Genomic DNA, 13,256 nt, shown 5'->3' with positions numbered 1-13,256 from the left:
AAAGAAAGTTAAAGAGACAGTCCGCTTTTTATTTCATTACCGTGGAGACATCACAAAGTTCAAAAAGAAAACAAAAAAGTAAAATTCGTCCGACTTGTTGCAAAAGCGTGGCGGCTCAAAAGGTATCTCTCATCACGACTTGGTGCGCCGACTGAAATTTCACATATTTACCGCTTGCATATCTACTGGCCTCCATTATTTGTATGATTTTTTTCATCACCCCAAGATGCCACAAGATGGTGCCAAAGCCCTTGAAAACAGGAAAGTAGTAGTCGGTGTCAAGGAAGTATGCGGAAACGATGCATGTGGACAGTTTCAAATGTTTGTCAGCAAGGGGCCAAGTTTAGCCTGCTTGCTAACGGAGAGTCGTGGTAAGACATTTTTAAGGCTAACGTACCTTGAATTGGAAATATTGGGATCATCGTAACACAATATTAATACAAGCCATTAATATACAGGGCGCCTAGCGCATTGATTGGCCCAAAATCTGCCCCCAAAACTTGCAATAATGTGACGCGGAGGCAATTTTGTCCGTTTCTCGACGGATCTGTCGCGTCTCCTCGTCGTCTGCGCCTTGAACGCAGGATGAAGCCGTTGAAAGAACAAATCTCTCAGCTCTCTCGGAACAAAACTCTGCGGGAGCCGTGCGGCTTTACGTTGCCTGAAGCGTCAAAGTCTGGCTGCTTTTAGGACGGCGTTTTGTGCTCTGGTGCAGCAGGAACTGGTCAGCCGCCAATGTTGCTTTGCGTGCGGATCAATTTCCACCCCTTTGGCTCTTAGAATTTGAAATCGAGTTAGGCAAGATGACGTGTGACGGCAATATACGGAAGGGTGTGGTGGCTTTTTTTTTTTTTTTTTTTTTTCCCCCCCTGCCCTTGAAGTGGTCAGTTTGGAGACGCCAGCATTCTGCCTGACAGCGACAATCGGAATATTATGCTCAGGTGGTTGGACATTGCTGCGGTTTTGCAGTCTGAGCTAAGCTCAACTCGGAAGACGGGTGCGCCGGTGCGCCTTCTGGTGCTTCTCCGGTGATGACCAAAATCGGGCACCTCCGGGCCATTTCGCAATCCGCAGTCTCACAAATCTTCACCGCCAGTGAATTGGCTTTCGCACGTTTCTTGTTCTTGCGGGTGTCAGAAGTCCTCAAAAAGGTCCTCGGCTTCCGCTGCCGACGCATCCCGCCGGCGCTGCGTCGGCGGCTGCTGCTGCTGCTTGCTTGCTGCCGGGGAGTCGCTCCTGCCACGCACACGCACGCAAGGAGAGCGGGTGAGTGGGCAAATGAGGCCAGTTTACAGGAAGTGGATCATGCGGTTCACAAGCGACAAAAGTGCAAACACATGGCCAAGCGGAGAGCCGCGCGTGTGCGCCGGCGGCTAATGAGCCGGGACGGAGGAAGACGCGCTCGGGATGCATGCGCTTCGAGGAGGCGGGGCCCGGCGGGGGGCCCGGCGGGGGGCCCGCCCGACAATGAGGAGAGCGCGCCGGAGCGTCTGGCGGCGAGCCGCGTCCCGCGGCAGCTCCTGCACGACCGTCTTCACGTGGCGTCGGATAAACGGCTGAAAAGCGCCTGAGAGACCGAGGCTGGCCTTTCCCAAACGTCACAAAGTAGGACACAGTGGACGCTGGCAAACCATTTGCAGATGTGGGTTTTTTTTTCGCTGGAAAAGGCTTATTGGTGGTACATCCCCGCTTTTGCAACAAGAGCAAAACTGAATTGTCTGACCTTGGCGGCACTCTGGCGCGTGACTGGCAATCATTGCCACCGTCTCTCGCTTCTTGCCCACATCATGGCTGATTAGCAAAGTGGCGATGGAGCGCCGTGGCCCAACGGGCACAACATCAGCACGCTGCTTAGCAGGAAACCGGAGCCGCTGTGTTTACTGGGGGCGGTTTAAGCCCAGGCAGGGACACTGGGGAGCCCCCCCACAGCGTTGCACAATTCCGCGCTTAAAAACTCGAGCCAGTCGAGAGAGCATCTGGATGGTCGCGAGGCTTCTGCGCGCCAAACGCTTTTTTTTTTCCCCTCCGGATTGGCCGCACACAAGTCAACACAAAGCAGTGACTGTATTCAATTGAATGCAACTTCCACTGCATCAGGAAGACTTTCCAGCAGTTAAAAAACAACAAAAAACATTTGCAAAGTAGAAGCGTTTTGATGGGCTTCTTCTTCCACGTAAAAACTCAAGTGAGCGGAAAAGGAACTAGAAGGAACTCAGGGCAAGGAAAGTGGCACCTTGCGTCCTTTTGTCAAGTATCAGGTTGTTTGTCGTTGCGAGTCAACAGGACTAACCCTCAAACGCAAATAGAAAATGAAAACACTGGCGAGGAGCACAACTCAACTATTAGAATATTTGGTGGCTTTTGAAAAATGTGTGAAAATGAAGGCTAGACCAATTATGCCACGGTGCCAATGTTGGTCATTTTGAGTTTGCATTTCAATTGATTTCATTGCAGCGGCGCCGTATTTGAGTGGCCAGTCCTGAAATGTGAAATTTGGCGCAATTGTTTGGCCTCTCATCATTTGCGACTGCGTCAGCCGTCCCTTTGCCGCGAGGGAAGTGAAACGGAAGCAAAAAAACAACAATGTGCTTGCACAAGTGCGCTCGCCCTCTCGCAACGTGCCGTTCAGAGGAGAGGTGCAAAAATTACTCGATGAATCGACAACCCATCGACAATCAAATACTTTATCAAAACCAGGTCCTTTACAAGGTTTTAATCGACTTGAAATGGTTTCAATCCTCAGAATTTCAGCCTCTCACCTGTAAATATTGCCCAATTTGGCATCAGCGTGTTCTTCTATTACATCTGCGCAGTTTCTCACTCATCAGCAAAGCTTGAACCAGAGCAACTGCAATCTTGAAATGTGTGGTTTTCCAAAAACGTTCAAAAATGATAGAGGCTCATCATTTGTAGCGATGCACATGATTAAACGATACCACTGAATAATCAATTGGCAACTACGTTGCTCCAGGCCGCAGTTGACGTGAGGTGGCTGAGACGTTTTTCAAAGAAAAGCTTTCAGGCAGTCTGAAGACGTTTCAAGGTTTGAAAAGGCCTCGCTTGGCTAGCTGGAATGTTGCACTCGATTCACCCGGCGCATCGCCTTACACTTGAGTGCCCCTCGTAAAGCGCTTGATGAGGACACTTTGGCTTCTCGTGCTTGTGCGTTGCCAAACAAGCTGACCGGGTGGCAAAAGCTGCTCCTTTTCAAGCCTCCCAAAAAAGATACACACAAAAAAACAACAACAACAACAACAACAACATTCTTTGCTGCCTCTACCTTGCCTGCGCTCGCTTGAAGGCTGCGTCCGAGGACCCCGGGTGGCGGAAACGCCGCTTGCGACTGGGCGCCACGTCGGTGATGTCACTCAGGCTGTCGTCCAATGGGCCGGGAGAGCGCGGCCGCCCCTCTGCAGACGGCAGACAACATGAGCACATTTTCAGGACAGACGTGCGCTCCAAAACAAGCGATGATGGCATCCTTACACTTCTTTACTAGATGGACAACTGACTCATCATAGATTCATCTAAAATATTCATCCATTCATTATCTCTACCGCTTCTCCTCACACGGTTCGCGGGCATGCTGGAGCCCATCCCAGCTGTCTTCGGGCAGTAGGCGGGGGACACCCCGAATCGGTTGCCGGCCAAACGCGGGGCACACACAGACAAACAAACAACCGCGCTCACAATCACACCTAGGGGCAATTTAGAGAGTCCAATCAACTTACCGTGCATGTTTTTGGAATGTGGGAGGAAACCGGAGTGCCCGGAGGAAAGCCACGCAGGCAGGCAGGCAGGCAGGCAGGCACGGGGAGAACGTGCAAACTCCACACAGGGAGGTCAAAGCCACCACCTCTGAACTGTGAGGCCGACGTGCGAACCGGTCGACCACCGTCAATTTCGATGCATAATGATATTGAATTATCGGTCCGGCCCAAATCACAATATGTGTTTGTTTAGGGATTTTTCAAAGCCTTTGCTGTTGAAGACCGGATCTTCTGTACGTGCATCGAGAAAAATCAAATACAATAAAAAGTACATATGTTGCAAGTCTGCACATATTTGGTCCATTTTGAAAATGGCACTTTTCAAAGCGCACTGGCCCGCAAGTAGCACTGATGAAGTGGCCCAGCCCTGTATTAGACAAACAATCAGCTGGTTGCCAGCCACTGTGTCAAAAAATAAAAAAAACATTTCTTAAATAAGCGCCAAATCGCAGAGAAAAATGTCCACAACGAGCGTCGGGGACCCCAAGCGTGAGATACGGTGGTCTCCGGCCATACACGGATGGCTTCGTGTATTTATTTAAACTTGCGGTTGGGAAAAACGCGCGGCGGCCGTGGCCGCTTCTGACGACGGATCTTCGGCGCATCTTCATCAGCGGCTCGTCCGGCATGTTTAGTCTGACGTCTGTCTTCGGCGCACGAAAAGAACAAACGTCCTCCTATCTGCCTGAGCGGCCTTGCGCTGGACGCCGTGGCAACGAGACCACCAACACAACTTGTTGGCTGACGATAGGGGGGTTGGGGGCTGTGTGAGAAAGTGGAAAAAGCGGGGAGGGGTCAGCGCGCTCGTGACAGGTATGCCGGAGTTGGGCAAGTTTGCGCAAAGGCAAACAAGGGGAAAATGTCAGCAGCTCGATTGGGCGTGACGTCAGCGTAAACAGCCCGGGCCCGGCGGCCATCACGACTTGCATTGTTGCGCGGGTACGTCATGCCAACACACACACACAAACGTCAAGCCAACACACGCGCGCACACACACACACACACACACACACACACACACACACACACACACACACACCCACACGCAAACCTTTGCCGCTCATTTTGTTGAAAACGGCATTCTGCTACACTGCGATGTTGATTTGATGAATTGTTCAGCCCTACTGTGAGTTGGTCCAAGTTTGTAAACGGAAACGCAAACAGAAGCCCGTTTCAAACGATAGGCGGACCGGCCCATAGGCCATTAGCGTTATTCCGGGCGGGGCAAAAAGGCGGATAGACGGACGGCGGAAGGGTACCTCGGGTGCGGGCGGAAGGCGATAAACGGACCGGGACATTTTAGTAAAATGACCAGCTCATAAAACAGAAAAATGTACGTACTGCCTGAGAACCCGCAAAACGGAGTTTGACCAAACTTGGGCCAATTAGTTGAAATATGTTACCCTGACTGGTATTGACTTCTGAACAGGTTCCTGATTCTAAATTAATTACTTTATGCAATTTTATGTAGAGTAAGATATCTTCCGTTTGTTATTGTTCTACAAAAAAATAAAAAATAAAAAATAGGGGGGGGGGGTTGATGCTGGAAATCAATGTCAAACAATGTTGTAATTTTACCGGGGATTATATCATAAAAAAGAAAAAAGATTGTTGGATATGATCTTTGTAAAACTGGTGTAAATGTTCAATAAAGGGTTTAAAAAACAAAAAAAGGCCATCTCTGAGCAAGCCCTTTGCACTTGGCCGCCTGACAACTAAAGTGGGCCAACTCCATTTTGGTCAGTTTGAATGGAGCCACTGAGAACTCCGTTGTTGTCACTTTGAAGTTCAGTGCAGAAACGCTTGCGATGAATCTTGCTCTACTGTACCGCAAGATGGCGCAACGGCATCCGGCGTGGGCGCGGCGCCCTCGTCGTCGGTGCTGCCGCCGTACTCGTCTTCCCGCTCCTCCTCGGTCGCTCGGGCTCCTGCCACGGGATCGTCCTTGTTGCGCGCCTGGCCGCTCCTGCCGCAAAAGCGCAAGTCAGCGGTTGTCCGTGACGACGTGTCGCGGGCGTGTCGGCATACCCGACTTCCTGCAGCTCCTTGAGCCTTTCCTGCAGACTGCGGATTTTGGCTTTCTTCTCGTTGAGGACCAGAACGAAGCGGGAGTAAAGCTCCGCCTCCAGGTCCTCCTTCCCGTTAGCGTAGCGCTTTAGCCTGACAAACAAACTTCAGTCAGAAATCAAACGCGCACCAAAAAAGACCTGCACGATGTTGTGATTTATTGTTCGCGCCACCTCAATATTGCAAATTTTGAAGCAATTGGGTTTTTTTGTTTTGTTTTGAACAGTATGATGGCAAGTTGGAATTTGGAGTTGTGTGCCTTCAGACTAACACGGTCTCATTAAAAGCGGGAAAAACAAAATAGGGCCGCATCTTTGGCAAAATACGGTTTGACATTTTGCAGAGCAGAAATTGACTTGTGATTCAGTGGCTGGTTTGGTCCGAAACGTGGTCAGAAAATGGGCAAAAATGTTGACAATTGTTTTGCCAATGTCCAATTTTGAAAAAGCGCAAAAGAATCGCTTGGCGTTCAGCTACAGAAATTGGAGAATAGTCATGTTGAGAGCTTGAAATTCGGAGGATTTGGACAATTTGAAGATCGCAAAAGCATTTGTGGATTATCAACAGAGTCGTTGATTGACTTGATCAATAATGGATCGATTGCTACACGTCTACTCCGACCACAGCCGCGTTCCAGTTACGAGAGGATGCGCACACTCGTGCAAGCGCATGATCTCGGCTGCTGATTTGGACTTCCCTTCTCAAAAAGATTTTGCTTTTGGATTGAGCCGATTGGTTTGCAAATTGACAAGTTGTTGATTCATCGATTCATTGTAAGCGGTCTTTGACTCGTAGTTTGCACCAACTAAGGCGCGGAAAGCGCTTCGCACCGAGTTCGGCGGTGTCGAAAAGCTTTTTCCAAAACGGAGCTGATTGAAGCCAGTAAAATATGTTGGAGCAAAATTCACTCTGCGACGATGCGTTGATGTTCCTGTCGGAGTCGGCGGTTGTGCTCCCGCAGCGCCCGGTTCTGCTGCTCCAGAGAACTTCCTCTGTCCAGACAGTGAGTCAGCAAAGCCCTGACGGCCTCCGACGGCTCCGGGATTGGCCTCAGGCGCACCGAGCCCAGCCTGAACTGAAGCGTGACAACGGGAAGACATTGGGTCGCGTTTACACGTTCAGCTTGTTTTGCAAAAAAATACAAATAACCATAAAAATTCGGATTTAGCCTTGCCCCTGCGGAAAACGATGACATTGTTCACAACGGGTCACTTTCATGTAATAGAGTAGAACTTGAGTTTAAACTGTCACATTTGCCTTCTGAAAAAAAAGCAATTCAATTCTATTTAATGGCCTTGAGGGCGCGTCCCTAGTAATGCGTCTCCTCGTGGCGACTCACCGAGATGTCCTTCTGCACTTTGTCGTAGGTCAGCGAGAGGGCGGCGCCGGCATCGGGCGACGCCGGCGCCAGGGCGAAGCGATACGAGTTGGCGTTTGCCACCCCCGTCAGCGCCTCCTGAAGGTCCCGGACGTACGTCTCCTCGGACATCTCCAGTTCGTCCGCCTCGCGGCGCACGGACGCCTCGCTCGCTGCAAGAAAGGCCCACGCGGTCGCACTCGTCATCTTATCGACAGGCAGGCCTGGCTCGGCTTGTCTATGAAATTCAGCTTTGTAGAGCGGCGGGACGACAAACAGATCCCTGCAGACGGCAGCGTTGCATCGCTTTGGATTTGAGATCAGCGAGTGGAAGGCTTCAATACATTTGGACTCGCTTTTGAACAACGGTTTGTTTTTAAACGTATTGCTAACATTATTTACCATTGACGTGCGATCCATTTGTATTTCAATCATTACTGACAGTAGTTCGACAAATTTTTGCATATAGCATTTGGACTATTCCATCTGCTGCTACTACTACTACTATTTGTTTTTTTTAAATATCTCTTGTACAAGTGTCAAAACTAACTGAGAGCTATTTTAATAGACACGGAATCCTTTAGCGCCATTGTTGAACTTGAATGGTGCAGTAATTACTCTCCGATTTCTGTCATTCTTTATGAAAGCAGACCCTTTTTTCTTGTAGTATTACAACTTTGGGAACACGGGGTCTGTTTTGTTTTTGACAAATATGTAGGCCGCCTCCGCTCTTCATTTTAATGTTGGTCATTGAAGAGCCCATTCTTTTTTGGGGTTGCAACTTGGCGCGACAAGTTTAAGAAGCACTGGCGGGACAGCGGCTCTCGAGGGCCGCAGTTGCCTCGCCCGGCATTACGCAAGCCAAAGTCAAAGAAAGCTGGCATGATTTGGAGAACTGTGCGAAATGGAGAACCCATGCTTTTTACCTTCTCCTCTCCAAGCGCGTCGTCCATCGCTGAGCAGCAGCTGGAAGCCGGACGCCAAGCCCCGCCCGCTCCCGTCCACACGCAGGAAGTAGGAGGAGTCTGGCTCGGACGAGACGAGGATTTCCCTCACGGACGAGTGCATCGCTGCCGACAGAAAACGTTTGCCATGTTCCAGATTTAACGCTTGAGCTTGTTTGTTTGTTTTTGGTGTTATCATTAAAGTGTCAGGACAGCCAATCACAGGGCGACGCATCATCAGTTCGACCCCATGAATGAATTTTAACCGCACGCAAACGACCAAAAGTGCGGCTAGCGTTGAGGAAATCGTGAAATGTGCTGATGAGAACACGGCGCTCAGGACAACGCGACCGAGGATCATTTGGAGCAACGGCAGCGACCATTAAGTGGACTCTTTATCGTTGTGGTGGTGTCATTTCCTGCCAAGACAAACACCATTCATCCATTTATTAATTATTGTGGGAAATCGTCAAGACAGTGTCTTCATTAATTATTCATAATACCATACCATAATAATAAAACTATTAAAGATAAGGTACATTTGTTATTTCAGGAGTGTGCATCAAACTGGTAGCCCTTCGCATTCATCTGTAGTAAAGAAGGAGCTCTCGCTTTCAGAGAGCTTGGTGAGCCCTGCTCTACACGTTCCAACAGCACAACGAACTGGCCAACTGAGGACTCGTGTCGACGTCACATCCGGCAGGGGAAAACATGACAGCAACAGTGACCAAGCTAGCAAGTACAAACGTCAATCACATGATCGAAACACGTGCTGAAATATCGTACGGTGTATGTTTGACATTTGTTTGCGTGCCAACTGTTGGACTCGTGGGAGAGCTTGAGCTTTTGGCTGGCTATCCTGTTAGCTTGAGGCTTAGCTGGCAGCTTGATGCTAATTGATGAGAAGATGTTCGTGGGCCGTTTAATAGGACTTTTATCGGCTGTGGGCTGACTGCTAAAGCTGCTAGCTCGCAAACGTAAACACCGTCAGGTTGGACGGCGGCGGGACAAGCTAATAAAACGTAACGACGCGTATCATTAAACGGTTTGTACTTGCAAATGACGTACACACTTGTGTTTCCTCTTACCGTGCCGGCTCGTTCTTTCAGAGAAAACACGCGTCGAACGTATGTCCTTGCTGATCGATAACTCCGCAGCTGTGTTAGTGAACTTCTGTGACGTCATCACCAAGCGACAATTAACGCGTTGCATCATTGAAACTGCGAAGGGAGCGTACTTTTCCTTCAAATTTATTTTAAATCAACGAGTTATCACAATAACAAAACGTGATGTAAGACTATAACAAGGAATCAAATATTATTTTGTTTATTATGATCACAGGACAACTGTCTTTTATCAGTATTTCAAGTCCACATTTATTAAGTTTCCGTTCATCTTGAATTATCCAAACAAAAGTCACATAAACAACGCAGCAGCAGCTACTTGCATGTCGCCTTGTTGCGTAAAATCCTGCTTTAAATAAGTCGAAAAGTGACGGGAATTTCTCCTGAGTGTTGTTTTGTTTTGCTTCCTGCTCCGAGAGGCAAAGGCCACAAGCTGCGTGCCACATGTCGTCGTGAAGGGAAATGAAGGGATTTGGACGAGCTCGGGAGGAGCTCGGGAGCAGCTCGGGACTGGACTCGAGCAAACACGCGTCCCTTCCAGGAATCATTGCTTGCGTTTGGTTTTCGTGCTCTCACACACATTTGCAATACATGTGTGATTGGTACTCACGTCACGGGAGGCCTCACGTCAACGAGCACGGCGGGATTACGGCACATTTTACAGGGGGCTTTCCAAGAATCTGACAGCAATTGGGATTGTTTACACAAAAACGGAGAAAGATGAACAGGGAATGGAAGGGAAAGCCCTCCCGGCACAGAGACGACACAAACCTCTGATTTATTGTTAAACCGTTTTCCCGAGAGCAAATAATGGAAACAGAAATAGTCTGTTCCAAGGTCAAAATGCTTCCATCACAAAACTTGTTTCTCCTATGAACTATAATGGCAATAGAAATAAATAGTACTGTATGATACAGGGTCAAACTGTGGCCATTATCAAAGCTGTATTGGAGTCCATCTATAGCAGATCTGTGTCAAAGTCATTTCCTTCGCGGGCAATAATAGCTCTGCTTTTCCTTAGAGGGCAGTTATGACCGTGAAAGTAGATGAATTTCATAATCACATTCACACATTACAACAAATTGATGGATAAAGTAGTTTTGAAATTAGAAGTCAATGTAATGAGTTTAACAATGTTCACTTGGTCTAGTAACTGGAAAAATAAATCATTGCAGCAGTTCAATGTTATTAAAAGCAAAGACAATTTGTAATTGAGCTGCTCAGAACACGTGCGGGCTAATTCCATTTTGTCATTTTAAGTTAAGTGCAGATATGAACAGAGAAATCATACCTTTGTTTCTTACTGGTTTAAATCACGTTTGGTTGCAATTTTCACCAATAGGGAGCAATCCATTCACTGATAGTCTGCTGACGAGCGCGTCGTTGTAAGCCATGAGTGCACGCATGTCATGCAGAGAAAGATGAAAGGGCGGGGAGGAGGGAAATTTGATTGAAAAGCCCAACGTGAAACCCAGCATGCGGACAGTGACTTTGGGCTGGCGTGGCCGCTTTAGAGCGCCTCGTTGTCAACTGTGAGTAAGTGCACAACATGCACAGAATGTGGAAGAGCGTGGATTATAATAATAATTATTATAATAACAATACTAATAATTATTATTATATTTATTGACTTTTTAAGTCTTAAATGACAGCCAGCGTGTGGCCAGCGTGTCCACTTTAGAGCGCCTTGTTGTCGGCCGAGAGTGCGCGCATGACTATCCACAATGAACTGTCCCAAAAGTATCAAAGTGAAGATTGAAATCAATTGTTGTTATCGTGATGCAAGACACATATGAAAGCGTTTCTCTTTGAGCTTCTCGGTTTTGGATGATGGAACCCAGAAGCCAAGCTGGGAAACGGCACCAGAAGCTCGTCAGTTCCCCGCTCGGCCTTGTCGCGTCCAACAGAACCTCTCCGTCCGGATCTGCTCTCCGTCACGAGATCAGCTTCTTCACGTTCAGCTCGCCAGTTGTTCAACATGTGTCGGAACACTGCTGAAAAAGCAGAAAAGTTCCTCGTAAAGTGGAGTCCATAAAGGTGGGCGCTGGCCTAGTTTTGGACGCCCATCGGGGGGCCCGGCCTGGCCCGGCCGGCCTGTCGGGCGGGGGTGGGGGCTCAGGATGAGTGAGGATTAAGCGATGTTTGCTGTGGAGCCCAGCCTGATGATTTGTTGTCTCGGGAACTTCCTCTTTCGGACCCCCTGGCTGGTCAAAATATTAGAAACGGTTGTGTGTACCTAATCAAGTGTCTGTGGAGTGGATTTTCTTCATAATTGCCAAAATCAAATGAGGGCCCATACTGCCAAAAATGGAATGTTGAATTTAACTCCATTTTATTTCATCAGGTGGTTGCACCTAATAAGATCCTCGGGATCCAGATACATTTTTAAAGGAGATGTACTTATCTGGATATTTAGTGCAACCGCTTCACAAAATGAAAAAAATGGAGTGAATTCAACATTCCATTTTTTCGCCACGACGGAGCTGGCATTAAACTGCGGCTTTCTTCCTAATTTGGCCCGCTTTCTTCAAAACCCGACCACACTGAAAAAAGATTTCCTTGGATTGACTCCATTTTATTTTGGCGAGTGGTGGGCACCAAATAAAACCCTCTGGATCCAGGTACATTTTATAAGTAGACTATACATCTACTTAAAAAAAAAACATAACCTGGTCCAGATGATTGTATTTTGTGCAGCCACTTGATGAAATAAAATGGCTTCAATTTGACACAGCATTTTTTTTTCAGCGCCGGAATTGAATCAGAAGAATGAAGAGAGATAATAGGTGATGCTAATTGATTCAAATGGCAAAGCTAATTGAAAAAAGGAAGAAGTTGAAGAAAGCTGCATGCCTTTCGCTTGGTGGCCGACCGCTTCCTTCAGCATTACAGCGATCCATTTTTGACTAAACAAATGTATCAAACCTATCTTTAGCAGTTATTGTCCGCAAAACATCCAGACTTAGGGCAGCGTCATGCTGCGTGGCTCCCACAATCTGATTGAAAAGGTAGAATTTCTTTTTTGGTCACAACAAAAAGTTCAGTTATTAGAGAGAAAAAATATATTTTGTCCACTTTTTGCTCAGCTGTGGTTCTTGAACTGTCTGTGTCTCAGTTATTTCTTTTTTTAAAGAGTTTCACGTTGTCACGTCGAGTTTAGTTTGCGCTAAGTCGCCGCTATGCATTTTGGCGTCCAAAATGTTCACCAAGCGATTGAGCTCACGTAACATTTGATTTTCAGCTGACGCATTGAGCACCCGCTAGAAAAGAAGGCCAAAGTGGCCACTGGAGCCGTTTTCTCAGCGGCTCTGCCAAGGTCAAACGACATAAGAGTTTGTTTCTGAGCGGCATTTCTTTCGGGGTCCCTTCACAGGCGTTGCCTGCCAATATTGATCGCGACACCATAGCTGCATTGAGAAAATAAGCTCGTCATCCTCATCGCTCATCTTGCCTTCGGGGAACTTTTGACTTTTTTTATGTTCAAGTGCAACCAGGTGGCATCAGTGAATGAAGCCTCTGTGCTGTTCTTACCACACACACACACACGCACACGAATCGTTTGGAAGCAGGAGACTAGGAGGGGGTCTTGTCAGGTGGGGGGTCTGAAGTTTTGTTTCCTGTGTTGACTCCACAAGGTTCTTATTGTTCGTGCGAGTATTCATGAGATGTAAACGTCTGCACTAGATTATGTTTGCAAAAGTCTTCTAAGAGGTCTTGAGCGTCGTCATCAGCAATGATGTCACAATTTCAGTTTCTAAATGCCAGCACACACACGGACGAACGGAAACTTCTGCAACATGAAAGCGTTCGGATCACTCTTGATTATTTGGGCGGCTGGATGTGTTTGGACATGTGGCGGGTTTTGGCCACTCAACCTAAAAACAGGTAACACTCCTCAAGACCTAAACATCACCCTTACCTGACCCCTCAACATTTACCCCGACCCTTAATCCTTGCATAACCAAGACTTAACCATAACCTAACTGTTCAACCC

The 13,256-nt window shown here is 47.8% G+C and overlaps 1 protein-coding gene across 2 annotated transcripts; it reads right to left on the bottom strand.

Moving 5' to 3' along the window:
• Positions 1-8: 8 nt before the first annotated feature.
• xrcc4 (X-ray repair complementing 4) lies at positions 9-9,358 on the bottom strand. Of its 2 annotated transcripts, none has more exons than XM_086054414.1 (8): positions 9,227-9,358; positions 8,121-8,264; positions 7,177-7,367; positions 6,746-6,912; positions 5,799-5,930; positions 5,600-5,736; positions 3,281-3,410; positions 9-1,236 (listed from the first exon to the last, which is right to left on the bottom strand). In XM_086054414.1, the coding sequence occupies exons 1-8, from the start codon at positions 9,351-9,353 to the stop codon at positions 1,134-1,136; spliced, it is 1,131 nt and encodes a 376-aa protein (XP_085910540.1). In that variant the 5' UTR covers positions 9,354-9,358; the 3' UTR covers positions 9-1,133. The 2 variants fall into 2 exon arrangements, with proteins under 2 accessions (XP_085910540.1, XP_085910541.1); XM_086054415.1 differs by having other exon boundaries at positions 3,286-3,410.
• Between the last annotated feature and the right edge of the window lie 3,898 nt (positions 9,359-13,256).

The sequence above is a fragment of the Filicampus tigris genome, chromosome 15 (genome assembly GCF_054856515.1).
Source record: "Filicampus tigris isolate MCC_2025a chromosome 15, RoL_Ftig_1.0, whole genome shotgun sequence".
Classification (NCBI taxonomy): domain Eukaryota; kingdom Metazoa; phylum Chordata; class Actinopteri; order Syngnathiformes; family Syngnathidae; genus Filicampus; species Filicampus tigris.
The sequence above is the reverse complement of the archived record's forward strand: the minus strand, read 5'-3'. Positions and strand labels throughout refer to the sequence as shown.

Excerpts from the sequence above, each read along its gene's own strand:
- xrcc4 (XM_086054414.1), bottom strand. The coding sequence starts at position 9,353 with ATGATGCAACGCGTTAATTGTCGCTTGGTGATGACGTCACAGAAGTTC. Across the intron at positions 5,931-6,745 it reads CATCAACGCATCGTCGCAGA|GCTAAAGCGCTACGCTAACG; the intron begins GTGAATTTTGCT and ends TTTGTTTGTCAG. Across the intron at positions 1,237-3,280 it reads TTCAAGCGAGCGCAGGCAAG|GAGCGACTCCCCGGCAGCAA; the intron begins GTAGAGGCAGCA and ends TGTGCGTGGCAG.